The sequence below is a fragment of the Sphaerodactylus townsendi genome, linkage group LG03 (genome assembly GCF_021028975.2).
Source record: "Sphaerodactylus townsendi isolate TG3544 linkage group LG03, MPM_Stown_v2.3, whole genome shotgun sequence".
Lineage (NCBI taxonomy): Eukaryota > Metazoa > Chordata > Lepidosauria > Squamata > Sphaerodactylidae > Sphaerodactylus > Sphaerodactylus townsendi.
Genome location: NC_059427.1, coordinates 470,418 through 492,597, shown reverse-complemented (window position 1 = coordinate 492,597; position 22,180 = coordinate 470,418). Strand labels below are relative to the sequence as shown.

Here is a 22,180-nt window from a genome sequence, read left to right as displayed (position 1 = left end):
AATGGGAGGGGCGGGCACTGCCCGGTCCTGGCGCTGAGGCTGGCTGAGCACCGCTGGCTGGCGAAATGGTTCATCTGTGCTCTTCAGCCAAGTTTCAGCTGCTTCTCCTTGGCAACAGGTGACAGAGCAGCGCAAAGAAAGGCTATTGGCTGGCCAGCAGGGGCCCTGCCTTCCTCCCTCTGCTGGGGGGGGGGGGGTTCACGCCCAGGCTCAGAGTTCCAGCGGGACAGGCAAGGATGTCGGCCGGGCGATGCGGCTGGGGGCTGGGGGTCTTGGCTTGGGCTTGGGGGGCAGCAGCCGTAGCCACCCTTCAAGGTAAAACTGTGAACTGGGCATATGTGTATAGGTATGTCTGATGTACACAGTCCCGTTGCGAAGAGTGCGTAAGTGTGGATGTGAAGTTGTCAGTGTATTTGGGGGCGGGGGGGGGGGGGGGACAACATGCAGACTGTGAGCGGGAGGGGGTGCATCTCTTTCAGGGAGCCAGCAAGGTGTAGTTGTGGACTTTAACCTGATGAACCAGATGGGTTTCTCCGCTCCTCCACATGCAGCCTGTCGGGTGGCTGTCGGGCTAGTTCCCCTTCTCTCCGCCCCACCTACCTCACGTGTCTGTTGTGGAGAGTGGAGAAGTGTGTCAGCCACTTTGAGACTCCTTAGCAGGGTATAGATCCGGACTTCTACTGTGGGACCTGCTTCTCTGACATCATGGCCCCGATTCCTGCCTTCTCCCGGAGGAGCCAGCCTCTCCTGCCTCTGGGGTCCTTTTGCAGACAAGACTTTGCTCAGCCCACCTCACCTGCTGCGTGCCTGCCTGTCCCAAGTGCCTAACCTGTCTTTTGGGGTGGAGTTTGTTGCTGCTGCTGGTCACCTGGTTGTCCAGTTCTGTCCTCCCAGTCCTACTGCCCTGTTCGTTGGAGGGCTTTCTGGCGAGAGTAGCTTTGGAGGGGGAGTATCAGAGAGAGAACAGCAGTTTTGACTTGCGGTTTATAGCATGTTCAAGATGTTTTAATCTGTCAGACCTGGGATGAGCAGAAATAGGGATTTCTGCAAGCACACAGCTACAGGGGCAGGAGGGTCCCAGTGCATGCATCCTTGAAAAGCAGAGGCCGGGGGGGGGGGGAAATTTCACCTACAAGGCCAAAGAACATGAGGCTCCTCCAAAGCTCCCAGCCATTGCAGAACTTTTTTGAGTGCTCAGTCTTAGCTGGAACCATTCTCTTTACCTTGTTTACTAAGCTGCTCCGAGCCCTTGTGGGGAGGGCAGCATATAAAGCTCAGAAATAAATAATAATAATGCTTAGCAGCTTCATCTTGCAAAGGGCCTCTTCAGCTGCCTTTGCAAGGCAGGCGTGTTCATTACAAGAATGTCTTTACAAGGCAGACATGTTCAGTGGCATTTTGCTGTCTCAGGGTGATACAGAAGCAAGAAATTTTGGCTTTTGGCACTTAGAACTACAGCCTGCATCTGGCCCCGTGAATGAAGGGCCAGGTGGACGGAGAGGGCAGAGTTGTCTGTCTCTGACTTACCTAGAAATTCTTACAAGCAGAAATTTGACCGAGGTGATTAAGGATGACTGGCCTGGAACCAAGTGACAGGAATTTGGCTTGGTTGGCATGATTGGCGCACCACTGTGTACCTCTTTTGAGAAGCCACGGGTTTCACGTTGAAGACCCGGGTGCCAACGGTGCCTAACCCTCTAATTATTTATCTCAGTTCTTTAAATGTTCCATTTGTACTTTGTGTCTGGTAGTAAACACTTTGTATCACCAGTTTTTGCACTACTGAAGAAAGCCAAAGGGCCAAAATGCATTTGGTTTTGGGTCATAAAAGTGGACTTTGTGCGTGTTAAGTTATTGTGGTTTTATACACACAAGGCAGGCCATTATGGGCCTTCTGCTGTGAAGTTACTTGATTTTAATTTGAATAAACTGATTCAGATATTTTTGCTATCTAGCAGTTCTTTAACAGTAGTGGCCCTACATTCTCAAACTTGGCTTTTAAAGCTGTCCCAGATGTCACCTTGCTTTCAAAAAAGAAGGAATGCACGAGAGCAGTCTTGGTGACATGAGATACTGGCTAGCCTCTTGTTCTTTGGTCATTTGGTCAAAAGTTTGTAGAGTTGGGTTACAAATGAGGCCCCCTTCCACACCCATGGGGGCTCTCTAACCTGAGGTTCCTGGAGACCATTCAACCAGTTTTTTGGAGGCCAATCTCAGTATCCATAGTCTGAAACTGCTTTCCCACTTCCCACTTCCCCAGCTGCTGGCTAGCTTGGAAAACTGAGACCTCACCCATAAAAGGGAGGCGGAATCTGCGTGTGAGGTGGTCTCTGGGGATCTTCCCCTGGGATCGTGGGCAAAAGAAAGCTCAGGGTGCCTCTCTAGGAAGGCTACTTCAGTGACCGCTGAACCCTCAGTCTTTCCCTCCAAGGCGAGGGAAGCTTAGAAGTTATTGAAGGGAAATAAAGGGGTGCAGAGAACCGTGGAAAGGATGCTCCAGCATAAAACAAGTGAAACTGTGGTGTTCGGGAAGAAGAACCTGCACAGGAATACTTCGGCATGAGAGCAGAGGAGGGGAAGGCAGAAAGCCGGGGCCCGGAAAGGTAGGAGAATGAAGCCCACCAGCCGGACAGCCACAAGGAGAAGCCAGAGAGAGGGGCAGTCAAAAAAAAAAGGGGAAGAGGAGGAGATTTTTGCATGCCAAAGACCCCCTCGAAGATCTACTTTGCTGGAGCAGGCAGCATTGTGTCTGTTGTATGGGGATCCAGAGGTTGAGAGGAAGGGAGGGGGGGCTTCAAACAGATCCTTTCAGGAGAGATCCCCCCAGGGAGGGATCACCGCCAAAATTCCTGACTGGAGTTGGGGGGGAGGGGGAGCAGTGGTGGGATCCAAACATTATTTTAGTAACAGGTTCCCATGGTGTGTGCAGGATTCCAAACTGTGGCGTAGCGCCAATGGGGCTGGGCGAGGGTACAACAGGGGCGTGGCCGGAGCATTCCAAGCGGGGCATTCCTGGGCGGGGCTGTGGCAAGGACGCAGCCGCTCGCGTCCGGATCCTTAGGCGGGAAAGCCGGAATGCCTGACGCAGGCGCAGGCTGCCACGCACGCCTTGCGTGCACCCTCCTGCTAGACTGCTTCAGAGTTCTCTGCAGCTGCTGCTGAGGAGGAGAAGGGCGTCACTTACAGTGCAAAAATCATGTGGCAAAATCACCCCATTAGTCACCCCTCTGCGGCACAATAACACAAATAATTAGGTAACCTACTCTCAGGAACCTTGTGAGAACTCCTGCTGGATCCCACCTCTGGGGAGGTGGACTTCCTGGAAAAGGTGTAGCAAAAGGGGCGACATCCAGGCGGGGTGGACCAAAGAGGGAGCTGGCAGCAGGGGTGGGAGCTTCCGCTGTGCCTGGAGGAGGCTGGGAGGAGGTTCAGGGAAAGGTCAGAAAAAGGGGAATCAGCCTCACGTCTGGCTGCTTGACAGACATTAGATGTTGTGCTCAGGGAGATTTTTTTTCTGGGGGGAAGCTCTCTCATTGAAACAGCTTAGCCTGCGGGGAGCCTCTCGCCCCTCCCTCTCCTCAAAGGGAGGCATTGCTACAGCTACCAACTTGGCTGCAGGGGCAAACTTAGCCGGGAGGGGGGGAATCAGGGCAGACAGCACAGGTTTTAGGTGGGAGAAGAGGGGCTCCCGGGATGGTAACAGCCACGGGTGGATCTAAGCCTAGCGCTGTGATTCTGCGAGTGTCTCGGGTTGTGTGTGGGGTGAGGGATGGGCCTCGGGTGGCGGCACATGAGGGTGGGCCTGCTGGATTTGACCACTTGGGGAAGGGGGTGGGCGTGGGCTTCTCTCCCGCCCCCTCTCACCCGCCTTCCCCCCCTCCCGCTTCTCTAGAGGGAACCCGTCCACCTCTTCTCCCAGGTCTTCTTCTGCCAGAAGCTGACTCTCCGTTTTGGCTTGTGGCCTGGTAGCTGATCTCTGGACGATGACCAGCTGTTCCTGGTTCGGACTTCCCCAATTCGAGCTGGCTTTCAGACCGCTACTGCCTGGACTTTCGGTCCTGAGCTGCCTCCAGCCGGGTGCCCCAAGGCCAACGTCAGCTCCCAGCCACGCAGGCTCTGCAGGAACTTCTGCTGTTATTGCTCTCAGGCACTTTTCTGATCAACACGAGGAGAAATGCCTGAAGCGAGAGGTTTAAGAGCTGCTCCGATGCCCCACAGTGGCCCCAGCTAGAAGCCCTCTTTAAGTTCTCATAGGAGGAGGTCTGCCTCCTGAGGAGCCCAAGGTAGAGTGTGTGGTTCACAATGAGAATCTATGCTTGAGGTAGGCTAGCCTGGAATAGGTGGGACTGGCTCAAGTGAACTTCACAATGTCGCTGACAAAAGGTGGATTCAAAACCCTGGGTCTCCCAAAGTCTATGTGAAAACCTCTTTCTGGCTGGAGTTCTGTGGGGCAGAACTTCTGGAAGGAGTTGCAAAGAAATCTCAAATTCTAAAAAAACAAAACAGTTTTACTTCTCTTAACAAATAACACTTGCTTTTAACATTAACATTTAAACATTAACAATTTACAGATTCCTTTTTTTAGGCTATTGCATTTCTCAAGTCCTTATATTAACAGGTCCACTGATAATTTACAGTCCACTGAGCGGCTTCTTCCACCAGCTGTCCGAGACCCTGCGAAGTGGATCTTAATAGAGTTCCACAGGGCCTGCAAGAACGAGAGCTGTTCCTACTTGCCAGGCCTTTGGGGGGAGTCCTTGAAGCCCGTTGATGGGGGGCCCCTTCTCCTCTCTCCTTCCCCCTTTTCCTTCTTATAACATCAAATGGATCCTACCTCACCCTTTCCTCTTTGGGGTTTGAGGGAACTTGATAGTAGGCGCCATCTTGCATTGTGACATTAATTTTTGTATTAAAATTTAATAATGCTGCATTTTAATGGGGGAGGGTTTATACATATATATTTTCAGAGCCTGTATTAACTAATATTTGACAGATTTAATCTTGATAGTATGTTTATTTATACGCTTGTTCATCGCCCTGAGTCCCTTACGCCGGAGGGTACGGTCTATAAACTCAAATAATAATAATAATAATAATAATAATAATAATAATAATAATAATAATAATAATAATAATAATAATAATAATAATAATATATATATATCAATATATATATATATATATATGTATATGTAATAATAATAATAATAATAATAATAACAACAACAACAACAACAACCCTTCCCACTAGTTCCCAACAACTTTTGCAGTTACCTTAAAACAAGGTGTTAAGAGCTTATAAAGGAATTAAATCAAGGTCCCAGCCTGGTAGCCTTTGCTTCCACAAAAGGTACACCTCTGGACAGTAATTCTGGACTCGAATCCAGCTCTGTTATTGGCTTATAAGTGGAATAAGGAATTTCTGCCCCTATCGATCCAGCCATATTTGGGTGTTTGAAGTGGGAAGCCACAACCAGACTTGTTCACTGTGGTATTAATGTTTAAAAGGTCTTAGGACCTCAGTCTCCCTGCACCAAGTGAAAACAGGCAAACCATACTTGAGCCCACGGATGTAAAAATTAGGTGCAAAATGAAGGGGTATCCCAGCTGAAAGGGAGATGTTTCAGCACTAGACAGAGAGCTGCAAAGCTTACTGGCAGGGCTTCCACGGCATTAAGGGGCCAAGCGCTGAAAAGAAAGTCCTTGTCTCTACAAGAAGATCCAGTGGGACCCAACAGCACTCCCCTTCCCCTGAAGGGCCCTGATCCCTATGTCACCTGCAACGCACTCCAACAGAAGTAGCCAAATTGGCCCGTGCTGGCAGGGGTTGATGGGAAGTGTAGTCCATGAACATCTGGAGTGCGCATAGGTTGGCCACCCCTTTAATATAACTTCGTTGTTGCAGTGCTTTAGATTTTATGGCGGTAGCGTATTTCTACTGGAAGAAAAGCACAATTCAAAAATTCACTCAGTCTGTAAGGAGTTGCAGCAGGTGATTATTATTGCAAGAAGTTGTGGATTTATTTATTATGCAGGATTGCACAAAGCAGCCAGTGGGAATGTGTTGTGGCCTCTCTTGCACAGTCTCTGGGGGGGAAGGGGTTTGGGAAACCACGTTTCCATGTTGCATCATCTTACACTCCTGTTTCCAGCCAGTCCAAGAGACTTCGTCATTAAGAACACTGTAAGAACATAACGGAAAGAGTCTCCTGCTGGATCAGACCAGAGTCCATCTAGTCCAGCACTCTGCTACTTTGCGCTTGGTGGCCCACTGGGTGCAACTTTGGGAGCCTCACAGGCAGCATGTGAAAGCGAGTGGCTTTGCTGCTGCTGCTGCTGCTCCTGAAGCACCCTGGTCTGCTAAGGCATTTGCAATCTGAGATCAGGGGAGGAGGATCAAGATTGGGAGAGCCTCATAGATCGACTTCATCATACCTCCATAAATCTGTCTCAAGCCCCTTTTAAAGGCTATCCAGGGTTAGTGGCCATCACTCTCACCTCCTGTGGCAGCATATTCCAAACACCAATCACACGTTGTGTGAAGAAGTGTTTCCTTTTATTAGTCCTAATTCTTCCCCCCAGCATTTTCAATGGATGCCCCCTGGTTCTAGTATTGTGAGAAAGAGAGAAACATTTCTCTTTGTCAACATTTTCTATCCCATGCATAATTTTATAGACTTCAATCATATCCCCCCTCAGACGTCTCCTCTCCAAACTAAAGAGTCCTACACGCTGCAGCCTCTCCTCGTAAGGAAGGTGCTCCAATCCCTCAATCATCCTTGTTGCCCTTCTCTACACTTTTTCTATCTCTTTGATATCCTTTTTGAGATGTGGCAACCAGAACTGAACACTGTATCTCCCAAGTCGCGGTTTGCACTACACTGACTTTATATAATATGGGCAATGACAATCTTTTGCAGTTTTATTATCAACTCCTTTCCTAATTATCCCCAGCATAGAGTTTGCCTTTTTCACAGCTGCCATGCATTGAGTTGACATTCCCATGGAACTATCAACTAAGACGCCCAAACCCCTTTCCTGGTCTGTGACTGATAGCACTGACCCCTGTAGCGTGTATGTGAAGTTTGGATTTTTTGCCCCTATGTGCATCACTTTGCATTTTGCTACATTGAACTGCATTTGCCATTTCTTAGCCCACTCACCTAATTTATCAAGGTTCGCTTGGAGCTCTTCGCAATCCTTTGCGGTTCTCACCACACTACATAATTGGGTATCATCTGCAAACTTGGCCACCACGCTACCCACCCCTACTTCCAGTTCATTTATGAATAAGTTAAAGAGCACTGGTCCCAAAACGGATCCTTGGGGGACACCACTCCCTACATCTCTCCATAGTGAGAAGTTTTGAATCCATAGGAGGACTTCCCCTCTTATTCCTTGATTGCTGAGTTTTCTCAACAGTCTCTGGGGAGGAACTTTGTCAAAAGCCTTTTGGAAATCCAAGTAGACAATGTCCACTGGTTCCCCCTTATCCACATGTCTGTTTATACCCTCAAAGAACTCTAGTAAGTTTGTAAGACAGGACTTGCCTCTACAAAAGCCATGCTGACTCTTCCTCAGCAGGTCTTTCTTTTCTACTTGTTTAATAATTTTATCTTTAATGATAGATTCTACTAATTTACCAGGAACAGATGTCAAACTGACTGGCCTGTAATTTTCTGGGTCCCTCCTAGACCCTTTCTTAAAGATTGGTGTGACATTGGCCATCTTCCAGTCTTCAGGGATGGAGGCAGATTTCAGGGATAAGTTGCATAAGTCCTTGACATAAGTCATTGGGAAGGAGGATGGACTAGATGGCCCTTTAGGTCCCTTCCAGCTCTATGTTTCTATCGCATGGCTTCCTGAGAGCCAAAGGCCTCAATAGCTCTCCTGGTTCCTCTTCCTGCAGGTAACCCACAGATCTCAATCTTCACTCGCTACCCACTCAAGCTCGGAAAGGCCAACACCCTTATCTGCTCCATCACCAACCTCTTCCCGCCGTCGGCTGACGTCACCTGGGCGCGGAACGGGGAGCCGGTGACCCAGGGGGTGTCCACCACTTCGGTCTACCCTGTGAACTGGCTGAGCTTTGAGCTCTTCTCCTACTTGGAGGTGACCCCCCAGGATGGAGACGTGTACAGCTGCATCGCCCAGACCCCGGGAGACCTCTACAGCGGCGTGGCCTACTGGGGTGAGCCACGTTCTCCCACCCCCCGCCCCATCGCGAGTGTCCTGTGGGCCCAATCCACAGACTAACCCAAACCACCGTTCTGTCTCCCCCCCAACAGTCCCCACCGATCCTGTTCCGTCAGACTTCCTGGAGACGGTCGCGGGTGGCGTGGCCTTCGCCTTGGGCATTGTGTTTGTGTTCCTGGGAATCGTCCTGATTGTCAAGTCTAGGAGGCCCAGGAGTGCAGGTAGGCCAGGAGGCCGGGGTCCCGAGAGGAGGGGGCTGGTTTCCTCCCCCCACCCCCCACCCCCCGCTCAACAGCATGCTTTTAATTAACACAATTCAAATCACCCCTGGAGCTCTCATGGCCTCCTTCAACTGCTCCCCAGACAGAAGGCTCCCCAGCCAACTATCGGGGTTGCCCTTCACTCCCCAAGAAAAAGGGCGCCTCCAGTCATGCCTTGTGAAGGAATCCCACCCCCACCCCGCCAGCTTGGCTAGGGACCCGGAGGCCTCTTGCTACTGTTTTTGGGGAAGGATTTGTTTGCTCTACTTTTTCTGGTATCTTACAACATGGTTGACTGGCTTGAGCTCTCCAGAGCTCTGACCTGCAGTTCTCCTGCCGTCTTCTCACACCACGTGAAGGCCTGGGGAGCCTGGATTGTTTTGGGGGCTGTCTGGGCGGATTGGTGGGTGGGGCCCTCTTCAAGGGAAGGGCTAGGGGTCTCCAACACCATTATTCCGGGGGCCACCATGCGGGGCGGAGGATACCCAACTGTGCCGGCAGGATGGGGCCTGGCGAGAAATGGAGCAGCTCCAGGTGACCAGACCTGACTGGCACACGGCCGCTTTGGCTCCGGGCACCCCGTGCTTTAGTAATAGCATCTCCCCTCCCCCGCCCCTTGTCCCCAAAATGGCCAGCTCTGAAAGCAGACTCCAAAGGGAATGTGTCATGGCACAAATGAGACCATCCCGAAATTCTGAGCAGGCGGGGCAAACCCGCGATCCGGTCCGGGCAGGGCCCCCCAATGCCCAAACCCTGACTGCAGTGGCTGGGGTGGGGGGGAGGGCAAGAGGAGGCACTCTTCCGTTCTGTGGGCAGAGCTGGTGGGGCAGAGGCGGGAAGCAGCTGCTAAGAGATGGGGCAGGAGGGCACTCCAAACTGCGCCATAGCGTGTCATCCCCTCTCCTCTGTCTTGTCTCCTCTCCAGAGTGTCTCTCTAGGGCAGGGCTGTTGAATCCATTTGTTAACGAGGGCCAGATATGACATAAGCGTGACTTGGCTGAGCTGGGTCCCGGAGGGGGATGGGGGGGTTGCTGTCTTGGCTGGCCCAGAACGGCACCGGAGGTGGGGGGTAGCGCGGCTGGACCGACAGACCACACAGGGTGGGGGGACAGCCTTGCGGGGGCTTATCAGGCCCATGAGCCATCTGAGGCAGCATCCCTCCCCCCTCCAGATGGGTAATGAGCCCCTTCAAGGGGCCAAATCAAATCCCCGGGGCCACACGTTTGACACCCCTGTTTGAGTGTCAGGAACAGAGGTGGGATCCAAAAATGTTAATAACAGGTTCCGATGGTGGTGGGATTCAAACAGTGGCGGCGCCGCCACACACACGCACCTCCAGTCCCTATTGAACGGGGGTGGGGGTGGGGCTTGTCTTCTGTGTCTGAGTTTTGCCCTTTGGGCCCTTCCCTTAAGGATAAAGGTTCCCTTTGTGAACCAGGACAGGGGTAGGTGGCTGCGCGCGTGCGCATGCGAGCACGGCTGCAGGAGTGCACTGCCTTCTGGGGCTTGCCGTTTCCCGCCCTGTCACAGGGCGGGAAACAGCAATCCCCAGAAGGCCGTGCGCTCCTGCGGCCGCGCGCACGGGAGGCTGCCACACTGCCTTGCGCCCCAGAAGGCAGTGTGGCAGCCTCCCAAAAATCGGGAAAATTTAAATAACCCGCGGGACGCGGGACAAATTATTTGAAGGTGGGACTGTCCCGCCAAAAGCGGGACGTCTGGTCAGCCTGCTTAAGGATCCATTTGCCTCTTGGGGTGCAGAAGGAAGGGGGGAACGAAGGGGGCAGGCCAAGAAACCCCCTCTACGCGCAAGGGCCGTGTTCTGAAGCCGGTCTCTCTTCCCCAGAGTGAATGGCCAAGTCGTCAGGCTGAAGACAAGCTGCTCCTCACCCCTGGCTGCAGAGAGCGTCAGTCGTCTAGCCCCATCCGGCGCCCTGCAGGACTCTCCGGGAATGGCTTGCCGGCCAGATTGTGCCAGATTGCCCCTCTGCGACACTGCCGCTTCACCCCCCGCCCGAGACTCCCCTCCAAGCGCCCCTATTGTAGGGGCAGTTGGCCATGCTGGGGTGGGGTGGGGGCATCAAGCTTCTCTCTGCAGAGACCCCCTCTCCGCTGGGCTGCCCACCCCCCCTCCTACCAGCTCCCCGGTGACTTTCCCCATGCGTGGAGGGAGGCGCCACAGTGATGCCCGTGGTGGACAGCCAGGAGTCCAATTTGGCTCCAGGCTGATTTTCTGAGGGATTTGGCGGCTGATATGCCCCCCTCAGGGCAGACGGAGGGTGCCAGTTTCTGGGGCTGCTCCTTTCGGTATTAGATATCCTTGGCGGGGTGGGGGGAGGCATCTCCAGCCCCCCCCAACCCTCACCCAGCAGAGAAGGGCATATCCTTGGCCGTACTCCTGCAACCAGTGAGAACGGAATCTCTCAGGGAAGTCTTTGGGGCTGAAATTTTGGGATTTGCATTAAAACGAACCTGTTTCTTATAGTTCAATAAATAAAATTTCTTCTTAGAGAGAAACACGTCGTCTGCCTCCCCACTTCCTCTGTGATGATTTAATCTCTGTCGGGGTCCACACCCCTCCTGCCCCTGTGGGCACCGGTGGAATCCTGACAGTGCGTGGTGGGCACAGCCACGCGATGGCTGCCACGGGAGGCGGAGCCAGCCCCAGAATGATTGCCACAGCATAATTTGGGTCACATAGTGAAGAACTCTGCGCTGTAATGGCAGCTGCTGCCAAAGCAACATTTTTTTTAAATCTACCCAGCCAATCAGAAGTCTTGCCGGGAAAAGTCCCGCGCGGCACGACGCATCTTCTAAAAACACCGAGTCAGGGGTGTCGCTGGCTGCGCTCACAGGCACCGTGTTTATACCATACTGTTAAAAGTGCCATAGTGTAAATTGAAGCTCATATGTCTTCCCAGAGAACTGATGTTGTACATGGGAATGTTGAGTTGTAGCAATCCGCCTTCATTGTGGGGTGGTATGGTCCAAGATGGGTGGGGCGGGGGTGGGAATGGAGAATATCACATGATTCTCTGACTTGATTCTTTAAAACAAAATCCAAGTTTTGGAACATGTAAACCAGTGATAAAAAAGAGTGCCCCTGAGCGTGTCGAGAGTGCCTGTCGTCTACACTGAGGATCCACCACTTCTGCCGATGCAGAATGCACTCTGTGGTTAGGGGAGGGGACAGCAGGTATAGCAGAATTAAGAAGAAGAAGAAGATGGAGGAGGAGGAGGAGGAGCCGCCCCCACCCCTTTTCTCTCCTGTAAGGAGTCTGAAAGGGGCTTACAAACTCCTTCCCTTCCTTTCCCCACAACTGACCCCTTGGGAGGTAGGTGGGGCTGAGAGGGTTCTGAGAGGACCGTGGCGGACACAAGGACACCAGCAGGAATGGGGGGTGGGTGGGGAATCATGCCCGGTTATTCAGATTGGAGTCCACCTGCTCTTCGCCACCACACCTCGCTGACCCACGCCCTCAGCAAGGGATTCCTTCTCTGTTCCTTTCCTGAGACCCAACAACAATTTCTCTTGCTGCTCTTATCTGCAGCACCACTAAGTCCAATTTGTTGGCATATTATGGGAAGCTCTTCCTTTTCTGATGGGGTAAAGTTCGGGGCACCACCCCAGATGGCAGGTGGGGGCTCTCCTGGTGGAACTCTCCACGTAAAAATGTAAACCCAACAGACAGGAGAGGAGGGAGCCACTCCAGATGTGGAGGAAATTCAACTGAGACAGCAAAAGTCTTCCCAGTTGAATCCTGCGCCTGCTGTGTCGCCTTTCAAGGTAACTCCAAAGACGCAGCCCCGCCCTTCAGCAGGCCGGCTATGAACGGGAACCGGATAGCGGAAGGAAAAGTCTCCTGCCACTAAACATAACCTGGGCTGTGGGGAACTCCTGGGGCTGCAGTTTTCGAAGAGGAAGTGGCCGGGTGTGTGTGTGTGAGAGAGAGAATGTGTGGGTGTTAGCATCTCCCCCCACCACACACACACACAAATATGTGGCCGTAGGTTCTGACCCGGGAATTAGCCCATGTGTTTTCACAGGGGGTGGAAAACTGCAATCTGTTGTCTAAGGAGGTGAATAACCTGCTCAGTAAGAAATGGACAAGAGATGAGATTTAGAAAGAAACAACAGACCTTTATTGGTAGGACTTGCTGCGACGTCGAGTGGGAAACTTCTGAGCAAAGGCTGGTAATACTAAGTCAAAAGCCTGGAGGGGCAGCCCAGCCATTTCCTCCTGATCAGGCAAAAACAAGTATCACAACAACAACAAAAACTGAACAACAACAAAATCAACCCAAGCAACTCCAGTTTGCAGCCAGAGTTACTTTGAAGCCGCAGGAGATCTAAATGTGAGAAAAACGGGGCATCGTCCAGAGGAGAAGTGAAATCCATGTGGAAAGAAGCCCCTGTTGTTCTGGTGAAACCGGAGCCCGGCTGGATCCAGTCCAATTCCGAAGGGCCTGCAAGACGGAGGCACACAGGGACGGTGGGCAGTGTTCAAAGTGGCCTCTCTCTTCTTCCCCTCCTCCCGGAGTTAGGGACTGGATCTGTCCTGGTTGCCTTCTAGCATAGTTGCCAGTTTAGGCCATCCCCCCCCCCCGCCCCCCAGGGGAGACTGCAACGTGCACCAACTATTACGAACTATATTTTTCTGCTGTCGAAGGCGTTCGTGTCCAGAATCAAGCAGCTGTTCTGGGTTTTCTGGGCTGTGTGGCCGTGGTCTGGTAGTTTTTGCTCCTATGGAGCAAACAAATCTTAGCATAGAGACAAACAAATCTTACCATGACATGCCTCTGAAAGTCATAGTTGCAGGTGAAATGTTGGGAGCAAAAGATACCACACCGCTGTCACACGGTCCGGAAAACCCACAACAGCCAACTGCATTTTTGGCGGTGTTTTAAAATTCAGTTGATATATGCTTTATTATTATATATGATAAACTGGATGTAAACTGCCATGGACCCCGTTTGCCAGGGGAAGGCGGACGTATAAATAAAAATTTCAAATCAATTTGGATGTGAGGCCTAAACAGGAGGAAGGTTAAGATGATGATGAAGAAGAAGAACAGTTTGGATTTATCCCCCCTTTTCTCTCCTGTAAGGGGTCTCAAAGTGGCTTACAAACTCCTTTCCCTTCCTCTCCCCACAACAGATACTTTGTAAGGCAGGCGGGGCTGAGAGAGTTCTGAGAGAACTGTGACTGGCCCAGGGTCACCCAGCAGGCTTCATGTGGAGGAGCAGGGAAACAAATCCAGTTCTCCAGATTAGAGTCCGGCTGCACTTAACTGCCACACCATGCTGGTGTCTGCATAGGAATCAGGCTGGAAGAAAGAGGGATCCGGACCACTGGGAAACTGGAATGCAACCCAATTCACAGCCTGAAATAACGTTTTAAAAGCCATTGGGAGGGTGGGGGCAGAAGTTGGGCAGGGAAGGTGGGGTGGAGTCAAAAAGACTGTGGAAAGATCGATCTCTCAATTTGGGCACTTTAGAGAAGCAAGGAGGAGCCAGCAGCACGGGGGGGGGGGGCGCGAGTTGGGTGGCTCCAGGGCTCCTGAGGCTGTGCTGGTGGAGGAGAGACTGAACACAGATCTTAGACAGAGATGAGATGGGGTTCTCCCCCCCCCCCCCCGCCATTATACATATGAGAGCTCAATCACTTGATCACTGAACTTGGGGAACAGGAAGGAGTCAACAGCATGAAGGGGGGGTTTGAGGGGGAAGGCGTGCAAAGCATTGCAAGGGAGTGGGTGGAGGGAGGGAAGAACTCCAGGGCAAATCTGCCCTTCTCTGGTGGTTAACCAAGATTTAAATTGGGCTACAAGTAGTTTCACTTGGGCGAAGGGAGTGGAAAGTGAAAGTGGAGCTCCAGAAAATACATCTGTACAAGAAGTCCTGCTGCGGCAAACACAGGCCTGCACTATACAGCAAGGGCTTTGTGCATAATCGGCCTCTTCGTGCTTTCACTTCCCGAGCTCCTGAGGCACCTGCTGTTGTAGTTCTTTCAGCAGTGTTGAATGTAGGTTGTTTTGAGGCTGTATTGTCTCTGGACTGTGGGGCTGGTGGGGTGCCATCCCTCCTTGGGGAGTGGTAGTCAGGAGTGGTGTTGTGTGACACAGGGGCGTGACGTGGGGGTACAATGGAAGGCGCGTTGCTGCTTATGCTTTAGTTCTGGCAACAGAAGTCTCAATGCTTATTCCTGATGCTGTTTCATAATAAAGAAACCATCCAAACACAGGCTCTCGTTATTGGACACTCCAGGAGCACGACACCCCCCCACCCCCAAGATAGGTGGCTTCTGTGCCCCAGCTAATAGCAGGCTGGAGTGGGGGGGGGGAGTGGTAATAGGGGGCTCAACCCTTCCATCTATTGGGAAGGGGGGGTTGGTGCTGAAAACCTCTATGTAAAACTAGGAACCTGGGCTGTTCTCGGAACAGTTGTAAGGAACCAGTAAAGTCCAGGCCAAAAGTAACTTTTCAAGTTCTTTATTGAGCTGGCATTCTAAGTCACCCACAAGCAATGCGGGAACTGACCCCCCAACGTTCGAACAGCCTCTTTTACGGGCTCCCCACCAGTTCCCGCCAATGTTAGATAAACACCTTTAGTTCTCACCCAAAAACCTCCTTGAAACAGTTTCACACAGACAGACAGAAGAAACAAGAGATACAGATAATAGAAAGGCTTCCAATCTGGGCTTCCCGCCAACTTTGTCAGAAGGAAACCTTCCAAGGTTAAACAGCAACTTTACAACAGTCAGTATCAAGTAAGAAATTCTCCAGGGTGATTCATTATCGCTCTTACTGTTGATCATCGCCAGGATGCCGCTAATAGTAATTTTAAAGAAAACGAAGTTGGGGTATCAATCAAAAACTCAGAAAAAAATCTCACCTTTGCTGCACAAGGATGATTTGAGGATCTACAGCAAATCAGAGGCAGAAATCCAGTCACTAGTGAACATAGTCTGAATATTCAGCTCAGACACTTTAATGGAGTTTGGCCTGGAAAAGTGCCCCACTGTGGCGATAAAGAGGGGCGAGATCATTGAGAGGGGCGGCAGCACAGAAATGCCGGAAGGCCGACTAATTAGGTGCAGATGAAGGAAAGCCTATAAATGGGGCTCCCTAGAGACTCCATGCTCAGGTGCAATCCACCTCTCAAGACCAAGATTCCCAAGGATCCAAGGGGCGACGGGACGCATCACCCATCCTTAGTGACCTGAGACTACAACTCAAAGACATCCAATAAAACTCATGGGCAGCGATTCAAGGCAGACAAAAGGAAATACTTGTTTGCACAGCGAGTGATTAAAATGTAGTGATGGCCGCAGGTATCAGACAGCTTTCAAAGGGGACCACACAGATCCAGGGAGGAGAGGTCTAGCAGTGGCTATTAGCCGTGGTATCTAAAGGGAGCCTCCACATTCAGGGGCAGTCAACCTGTGCATCTCAGGGCCAGGAGGCATCATGGGGGGAAGGCCCCAGCCTGCCCACTGAGGCTGGGGGCTGGTTTTGCCCAGGTGCTGCTGCCAGACAGCCAATCAGGAGCACCAACTGCTGGGCAGGGCTCAGTCCCCTTGCCCCCCAAAAAAACCCTTCTCTGGCCTCTTCTGGCCACACACAGCTGGGGGGCCCCTTCAGCTCCTGCTGAGGCGGACAAGGACTAGCAACCCTCAGGCGTGGGGACGGGCTACTGAGGCTGGGAGGCGTGCAGGAGAGGGGCCAGGAATGCTTTATTGGGTCAGAAAGTGCAACAAGTTTCTTTGGAGTTTTTCTGAATTCAGGGGAACAGCTGTTCATCACTCGCAGGCACATCTGGAACGGAAGGGAATGGGTGTTTTACACCCCCCAAAAGATCAAATACGGAGGTAGCACCGGAGAATTTAAGGATCCAGACATGTGGGGGGGGGGAGAGAGAGAATCTTCACCGCTGTCTGCAAGGTTGGCCTGCAGGGGAGGGGGTCCCTGCTGTGTTCCTGCCCCAGTATAGGGGGGGTTCCCCTCCCCCATGCCACGATTCTGCGTAGGTGGCTCAGAAGCAGCCAGGAGTCCTGAGGTGTGGCCTCCTGCTGAGATCAGCCAGGTAAGGAGGCATCTGAGTTCTCGTGGAGCTAGGAGTCGACTGTGGAAGGAAGGAAGGGGGGGGTGATTATGGGGCTTGCCCCTCTGACCAGCAGTCTGTCCCTGCCTGGAGCCAGGCAGATTCCTCCAGGCAACCCTCCCCACCCAGCCAGGGATACTGCAAGGTAGGCTGCCTGTGCAGGTGGAGGTTCCATCCATCTACTGGTTGGTGGAGTAAATCCCACAAATAAAGCATCCCTGCCCTCCCCTTTGCAGCTGGGGTGCAGCACCCCAGTAACTCAGGGCTACAAACCAGCAGACGGTGCCTCATCCCGCCCCCCAAGATCTGGGCTGTCGACTCAGGACTGGCTGCAGTTCTCCGGGTCTTTCGCATCACCTGGTCCATTTTATGGGAGAGGGCACCTTTTGAACCCGGGGCCCTCCGCATGCCAAACAGATCCTCTGCCCCTCTGCCAGGGCCCCTCAGAAGGGAGAGGGGCTGGGTGCCTTCCCTCATTTTAATTCAAGGGGCCACAACTTGCCACAAAAGAAGCCACGGGCAGCCCCCAGTGGGAATCCCTTGGAGCCAAAGTGCAGGGTCTTGGGAGCTGGTCTCTGTCACGGCTGACCTTAGTCCAGTCACTCTTCCTTGCAGGGTTGTTGTACAAAGAAAATGGTGGACCCTTCAAACACTGCCTTGGGAGGGAGTCGGGAGCCAACCAAACTGGGAGCTTCATCCCCAAGAATGGATTCCCAGACAGGCCTCTTCCATCAATCAAAGGGGAAGGGGGGGGGGCGTCTCCACCAGGTGATTTGCAGGGGGGGGGCGTCTGGGAAAGGCCTTTGTCCCCTGAGGACCTGGGGAGCCCCCGCTGGCCGGAGGGGCAACATCTGCCCTGGATGGAGGAGGAGGAGGCAGTTTCACAGACCTCAGCCAAGGATAACCAGCAGGAAGAACTCCCCCCCCCCCGCGGTGGTCTGCAGCCCCCCCTTCCCCCTGCACTCCCAGCGGTGTCCCAAAGGAGCAACCCAGGAGTGGTTGAAGGAGCGATGGTCTGGAAGGAAGAGGCAGATCCGGGGGCAGAAGATGGGGGAGTTTCAAGATTCCCTGAAGGGTCCAGCTGTCCCCTCTTGGGGGTTGCGTGGGGGGGGGGGTTTCTAGGGGGCACCACCCCCTGCCAGTCCAGCGGAGACAGTCCAGGTCTTGAGGGCCCAGAATAAGGTCCCTTCAGCCCCCAAGTCACCTGAGCCTAGACCAGCAGGGTTCCTCCTGTGTCCTCTGAAGGAGTAAGAGCAAATCCTGGCCACCCAGGTGGAACCTCCATGTGCAATAGCAGACATCCCACTGGGCTGTGCTCAGTGGAGTGGGCAGTACTTTCCAGATCCCCTTGTGGGCTTCCCAGAACCCCCAGGGAGGCTGCTGCCCTGACCCCACAATGCAATTCTTCTGTTCGCACTTTGGTTGACAAACAGAGCCAGTCACGCAAACAAGCTTTTCAATTTCCCACCCCATCTTAAAAGGCTTTTTTCAAAGGAGGGGGAGCAGAGGAGGCTTACCTGGGGGGTAATTGCTGCCTTCAATCGGAGTATAACCTGGGTTGTGGGGGAAAATGGGGGGAATTAATAGGATATAGATGCCGCCTCCGCCCTGACCCCCAGCACAGATGAGCAGGCAACGGCTGGGTGCCTTGAGAGAAGTGCGCACCCTGGCTCATGTGCAGAGTGCCAGGAACCCCACCCCCCACAGGGGTTCCCCCACCCCCTCTCCTGGGAACCCGCCTTTCTTCTGCCTGCACTTTAGGACATGTCAGCAATCACAAAAACCCAAGTACTGTATCTGCTTCTCTCTTTTTCAAATCATGTTTCTAATCCTGATGAATGTGATGACCAGTCTGAATTGGGGGGGGGGGGGGGCAGGGGTTCTGAGCACCCCTCTTGGGCTGGCGGAAAGGGAACAGCTGGCCCAGACACAGCTGGCACGTGGAAAGCGAGCCCTTCGGAGGAAAGGGGTTCTTGCCTGGCTGCGTCCTTTAGCTGCTGCTGCTCTACATGTGAAGGTTTTTCTGAAGAGTGGAGGAGGCCCCGTTGGAGAGGGAGAGCCCTCGCACAGCAAAAAAAAAACCCTCACTAGAAAGGAGCCCTTTGCCACCCCTTCGGCCCCTTTCCTCGTGACAACCGAGCCCTCTCTCCTTTGGAGGCCTGCTCCCCCCGCCCCCCAACCCCTGCTCTTACCTTCAGGTGCCCGCCTGTTCCAGCAGATGATGCCAGCCAGGAGGAAGACGACACCCACGCCCAGCACTGCGGCAGAGACCCCCACCTTCACCTTCACCTCTGGGGTCAGGCCAGGCTCTGGGGAAGAGGAGGAGGGCGGGGCTATTAGCAAAGGCCCAAGACTTAGACCCTGCCCCCCCCCCCCTCCGGCCCTGCTTTCTGAGCCACTGACTTTTTGCTGGGTCCTTCCATCTCTGTCCTTCTATGGGGGAGGAGTTTGAAACCTTCCCCACCTCCTTATACTTCTTTTCCCTCCCAAGCCATTTCCTGACAGCCCCCCCCCCCCCCCTTCCACCTCCTCTCCCATTCGGGCCTCTGGGCCTCCCCCCCCCCACACACACACACATAAAGAACCAACACAAAGACATTCAAAGTCAGCTCAGCCCAGGGGTTTGGGTGGGCATTTGTGGGACATCTTCTATGGGCAAGATTGAAGGCACAACAGGTCTGTCAAGTTTCTGTCCCTCAGGGGTCAGGGGTCGCAGCCACTTAAGGCCACCCAGTGGGGTTTTCAAGGCAACACACACACACACACACACACACCCAGACTCAGGGAGGGCAGAGCTGCTCACCTCCCCCTTTGCCTCAGTCTTCCCTGGCCGGGGAAAAGTTGCCGGGCCTGATGCCTTATTATCCCCAACCTGAGGCTTTGGTGCTGAGGGAGTGGCCCTCTGCACATGAGCAGAGGCCAGTGATCCTTCTGGCTTCTGGGGTTTTAGCTGCAAATCACATCAAGGTGTGGGGTGGACTCCCCTGAGCCCAGGAAAGACTCACCCCAATCCACTTTCAGGGGCTGCTGGAGGCTGCCGTGGTCGACCGAGCAGGTGTAGACGTCCCCACCCCGGGGCTGGACAGGCAGGCTCAGCCGGGTCTGGTAGGTCCAGTCCCCGTTGGAGACCACCGGGATGCCCGAGCTGTTCTTCAGAAAGGCCCCGTTCCGCAGCCAGGTGACCCTCACGTCCGGTGGGTAGAAGCCCCACGTTGCAGGCCAGCATGACAGGGGCCGGCGTGTTCAGAGGGGAGACCGGGGAAATGAGGATGTTTGGGGGTGCTGTGGGAGGAAACAGCAGGTCAGTATTTGCCCCCCCCCACACACACACACACACACAGCCAGGGACTCCACCTTCTGCCCACCCTCCGAAGGAGCTGGAGAGGGCGGGACCCCCTTTCCCTTCAGATGCCCAGAGAGGACCGCAGAGGATGGCGGGGGGGTGGGGGGCACCTGACAGCCACTCTGCAGCTCCAGAGAGGGAGGGCAGGAAGAAATGAGCCACTGCTCGGCTCTCCTAGCCCCTAGAATTGGGGGGGGGGGTCCACCGGGGGATGGGTGGGGGGAGGCGGTCGTGAATTCCCTGCACTGTGGAGGGGGCTGGACTACCTGACCCTCGAGGTCACCTCCAACTCCTGTCTCAACAAGACCGGATCTGCCACCTGCGCCTCCCCTTTCACCTGCAGTGTGGGGGAATCTCAAAGATCCCCGTCCTCTGCCAGGCTGGGGGGAGGGGTCTTTGGAAGGGGGGCGTCCCCTGGCCTAAGATACCCGTGGTCGCTGGAAGGGCTGGGGGCGGGTTCCAGTCAGAGGAGGTGAGGGGGGTCGTGTCCAGGGGGGGCTCCGAAGCCCAGCAGCGGCCCTCTGGTATCCGGGCCAGATAGCTCCCCCACCCCGTCTGGCCTGACCTGCTTTTCGACGGGGGGGGGGGCGCCTGGACCCCTCCGCTGCGGCCCAAGCGGTCCTCCGCCGCCCCCCGCGGCCCCGCGCCCCTCACTCACTCCGCCGGGCCCCCGCGGCCCCCCACAGCGGGCCCATCTGCTGCCGGCAGGCGTCCTCCATGCTCCGGCCCCAGGCGGGGAGGAGCTGGTCCAGCTGCTCGGAGAGCTGGCCGGCGGCGGCGTCCCAGTCCGGGTAGTAGCCCAGCCCGCAGGGGACGAACTCCTGGAAGTCGGCCGCGTAGCAGAGGAAGGCCATCTTGTTGAAGGCCGCCGTCCAGTTGGCCCACAGGAGGCGCCCGTCGGCGGCCAGCGAGCAGTCCAGCTCCAGGTGCAGCACGAAGCCGCCTGCGGGAGGGGAGGGGTTAAAGGGCGGGGGGGAGGACTGCAGGCAGACCCCCCCCCGCAAGCCAGCCCAGCGGGTCAACGGGCGGCTTTCACACGAGCAGATCAGGCGGTACTGAGTCCGGACGCGCCCCAGCGCCCCCCTCCCCCCCTCCCCCCGTCCCTTGGAGCGAAGCGCCCTGCTGGGACTTTGGGGGCTTCTTTGGACGCACCTGAGCCTCCCCCAGCAAACAGGTGCTCTTCGGACTTCCCCCCCCCCCCGCGCCGCCCAGCTGAGGACAGGGAAAGGGGGAAAGGCACTCTGCACGCGCTCCGAGGCTCTCAGGCCCCACGGCGCCTCCCGCGACAGGACCAGCGGAGCCTCCCCGGGGCGCCTGCCGGCCCCGCCTGCCCTCCCTCCCCCCGGAGACCCTACCTGCGGGCAGGAGCCCCAGCGCCAGGCACAGCGCCCAGGGGGCCAGCGCGGAGGGTCGCATCCTGGCCGGGGCTGCAAGAGGGACTCCGGCGCCGCGCCCGCAGAGGCTGCCCACCTGCCCGCCCCGTCGGGCCCCGGGGAGGAGGCAGGGGCCGGGCCGGAAAGCCCCCCTTTCCCGCGGGAGCCAATGAGGAGGGCGCCCGCCGCCGCGTCATCAGTCTCCGGGCGAAGCCGAGCCCGAGCAGCGCCGATGGAGGAAAGTGCGGGCAAAGGGCAGGAGAAGCGCTCGGCCCGGTGCGGAGGGGGAGGCGGAGGATCCCTCCTCGGCGCGTCCAAAGAAACACCGGGGGCTGCAGTTCCTCGGGGGGGGGGGGCCACAAGCAGGGCACGGGGGGCTGAGGGGCCTTCTCCTGGGGATGCCTTCTGGCCTTGGGACTCACAGGTAGACTGCCTCCGAACGTGGAGGCTCCCTTCAGTCACCGTGGCTGAGATCAGTCAGGCGTAGATCTCTCCTCCCTGGACTGGTCTGGCCCCCTTTGAAAGCCCTCCATGCCGGTGACCTCTGACTTCCTGTGGCAAGGAAGGAGTTCCACGTTTTACTCACTCACTGTGCAAAGATGTCCTGAATCAACTGCCCATGAGTTTTATTGGATCGTTTTGGGAGGGTGGTGGTGGAATCGAATGCCTCCCCCTCCCCTGGAAGCCTGCAAACATCCTCTTTGCATCTTGGTCTTGAGAGGTAGACTGCACTTGAGCTTGGAGTCTCTATCTGGGTAGCCCTCCTGCCTAGTAAGCAGGCCCCGATCTCTCCTCCTTGGATTTACAAGACCTCAAGAAGAACGGGATTCTCGCCATCCAATCCTCCAGCACCCCCTTCCCACATCCTCAGAACACACTAATTCATACCCCTCCCCAGTCAGGATCCA

General features: G+C 54.8%; 2 protein-coding genes and 1 pseudogene across 2 annotated transcripts in view; 1 reads left to right on the top strand and 2 right to left on the bottom strand.

Moving 5' to 3' along the window:
• Positions 1 to 22,180, bottom strand: part of LOC125428777 (zinc finger protein OZF-like) — a 798,123-nt gene that overhangs the window by 752,986 nt on the left and 22,957 nt on the right. The window lies entirely within an intron of this gene.
• On the top strand, positions 237 to 10,970 carry LOC125429407 (annotated as a pseudogene).
• LOC125428826 (class II histocompatibility antigen, M beta 1 chain-like) lies at positions 16,180 to 21,397 on the bottom strand. The gene is given in 7 exon segments (XM_048489510.1): positions 16,180 to 16,577; positions 18,074 to 18,109; positions 18,749 to 18,865; positions 19,562 to 19,770; positions 19,772 to 19,838; positions 20,558 to 20,842; positions 21,255 to 21,397. Coding segments are annotated over 7 exon segments (786 nt in total). The 5' UTR covers positions 21,316 to 21,397; the 3' UTR covers positions 16,180 to 16,566.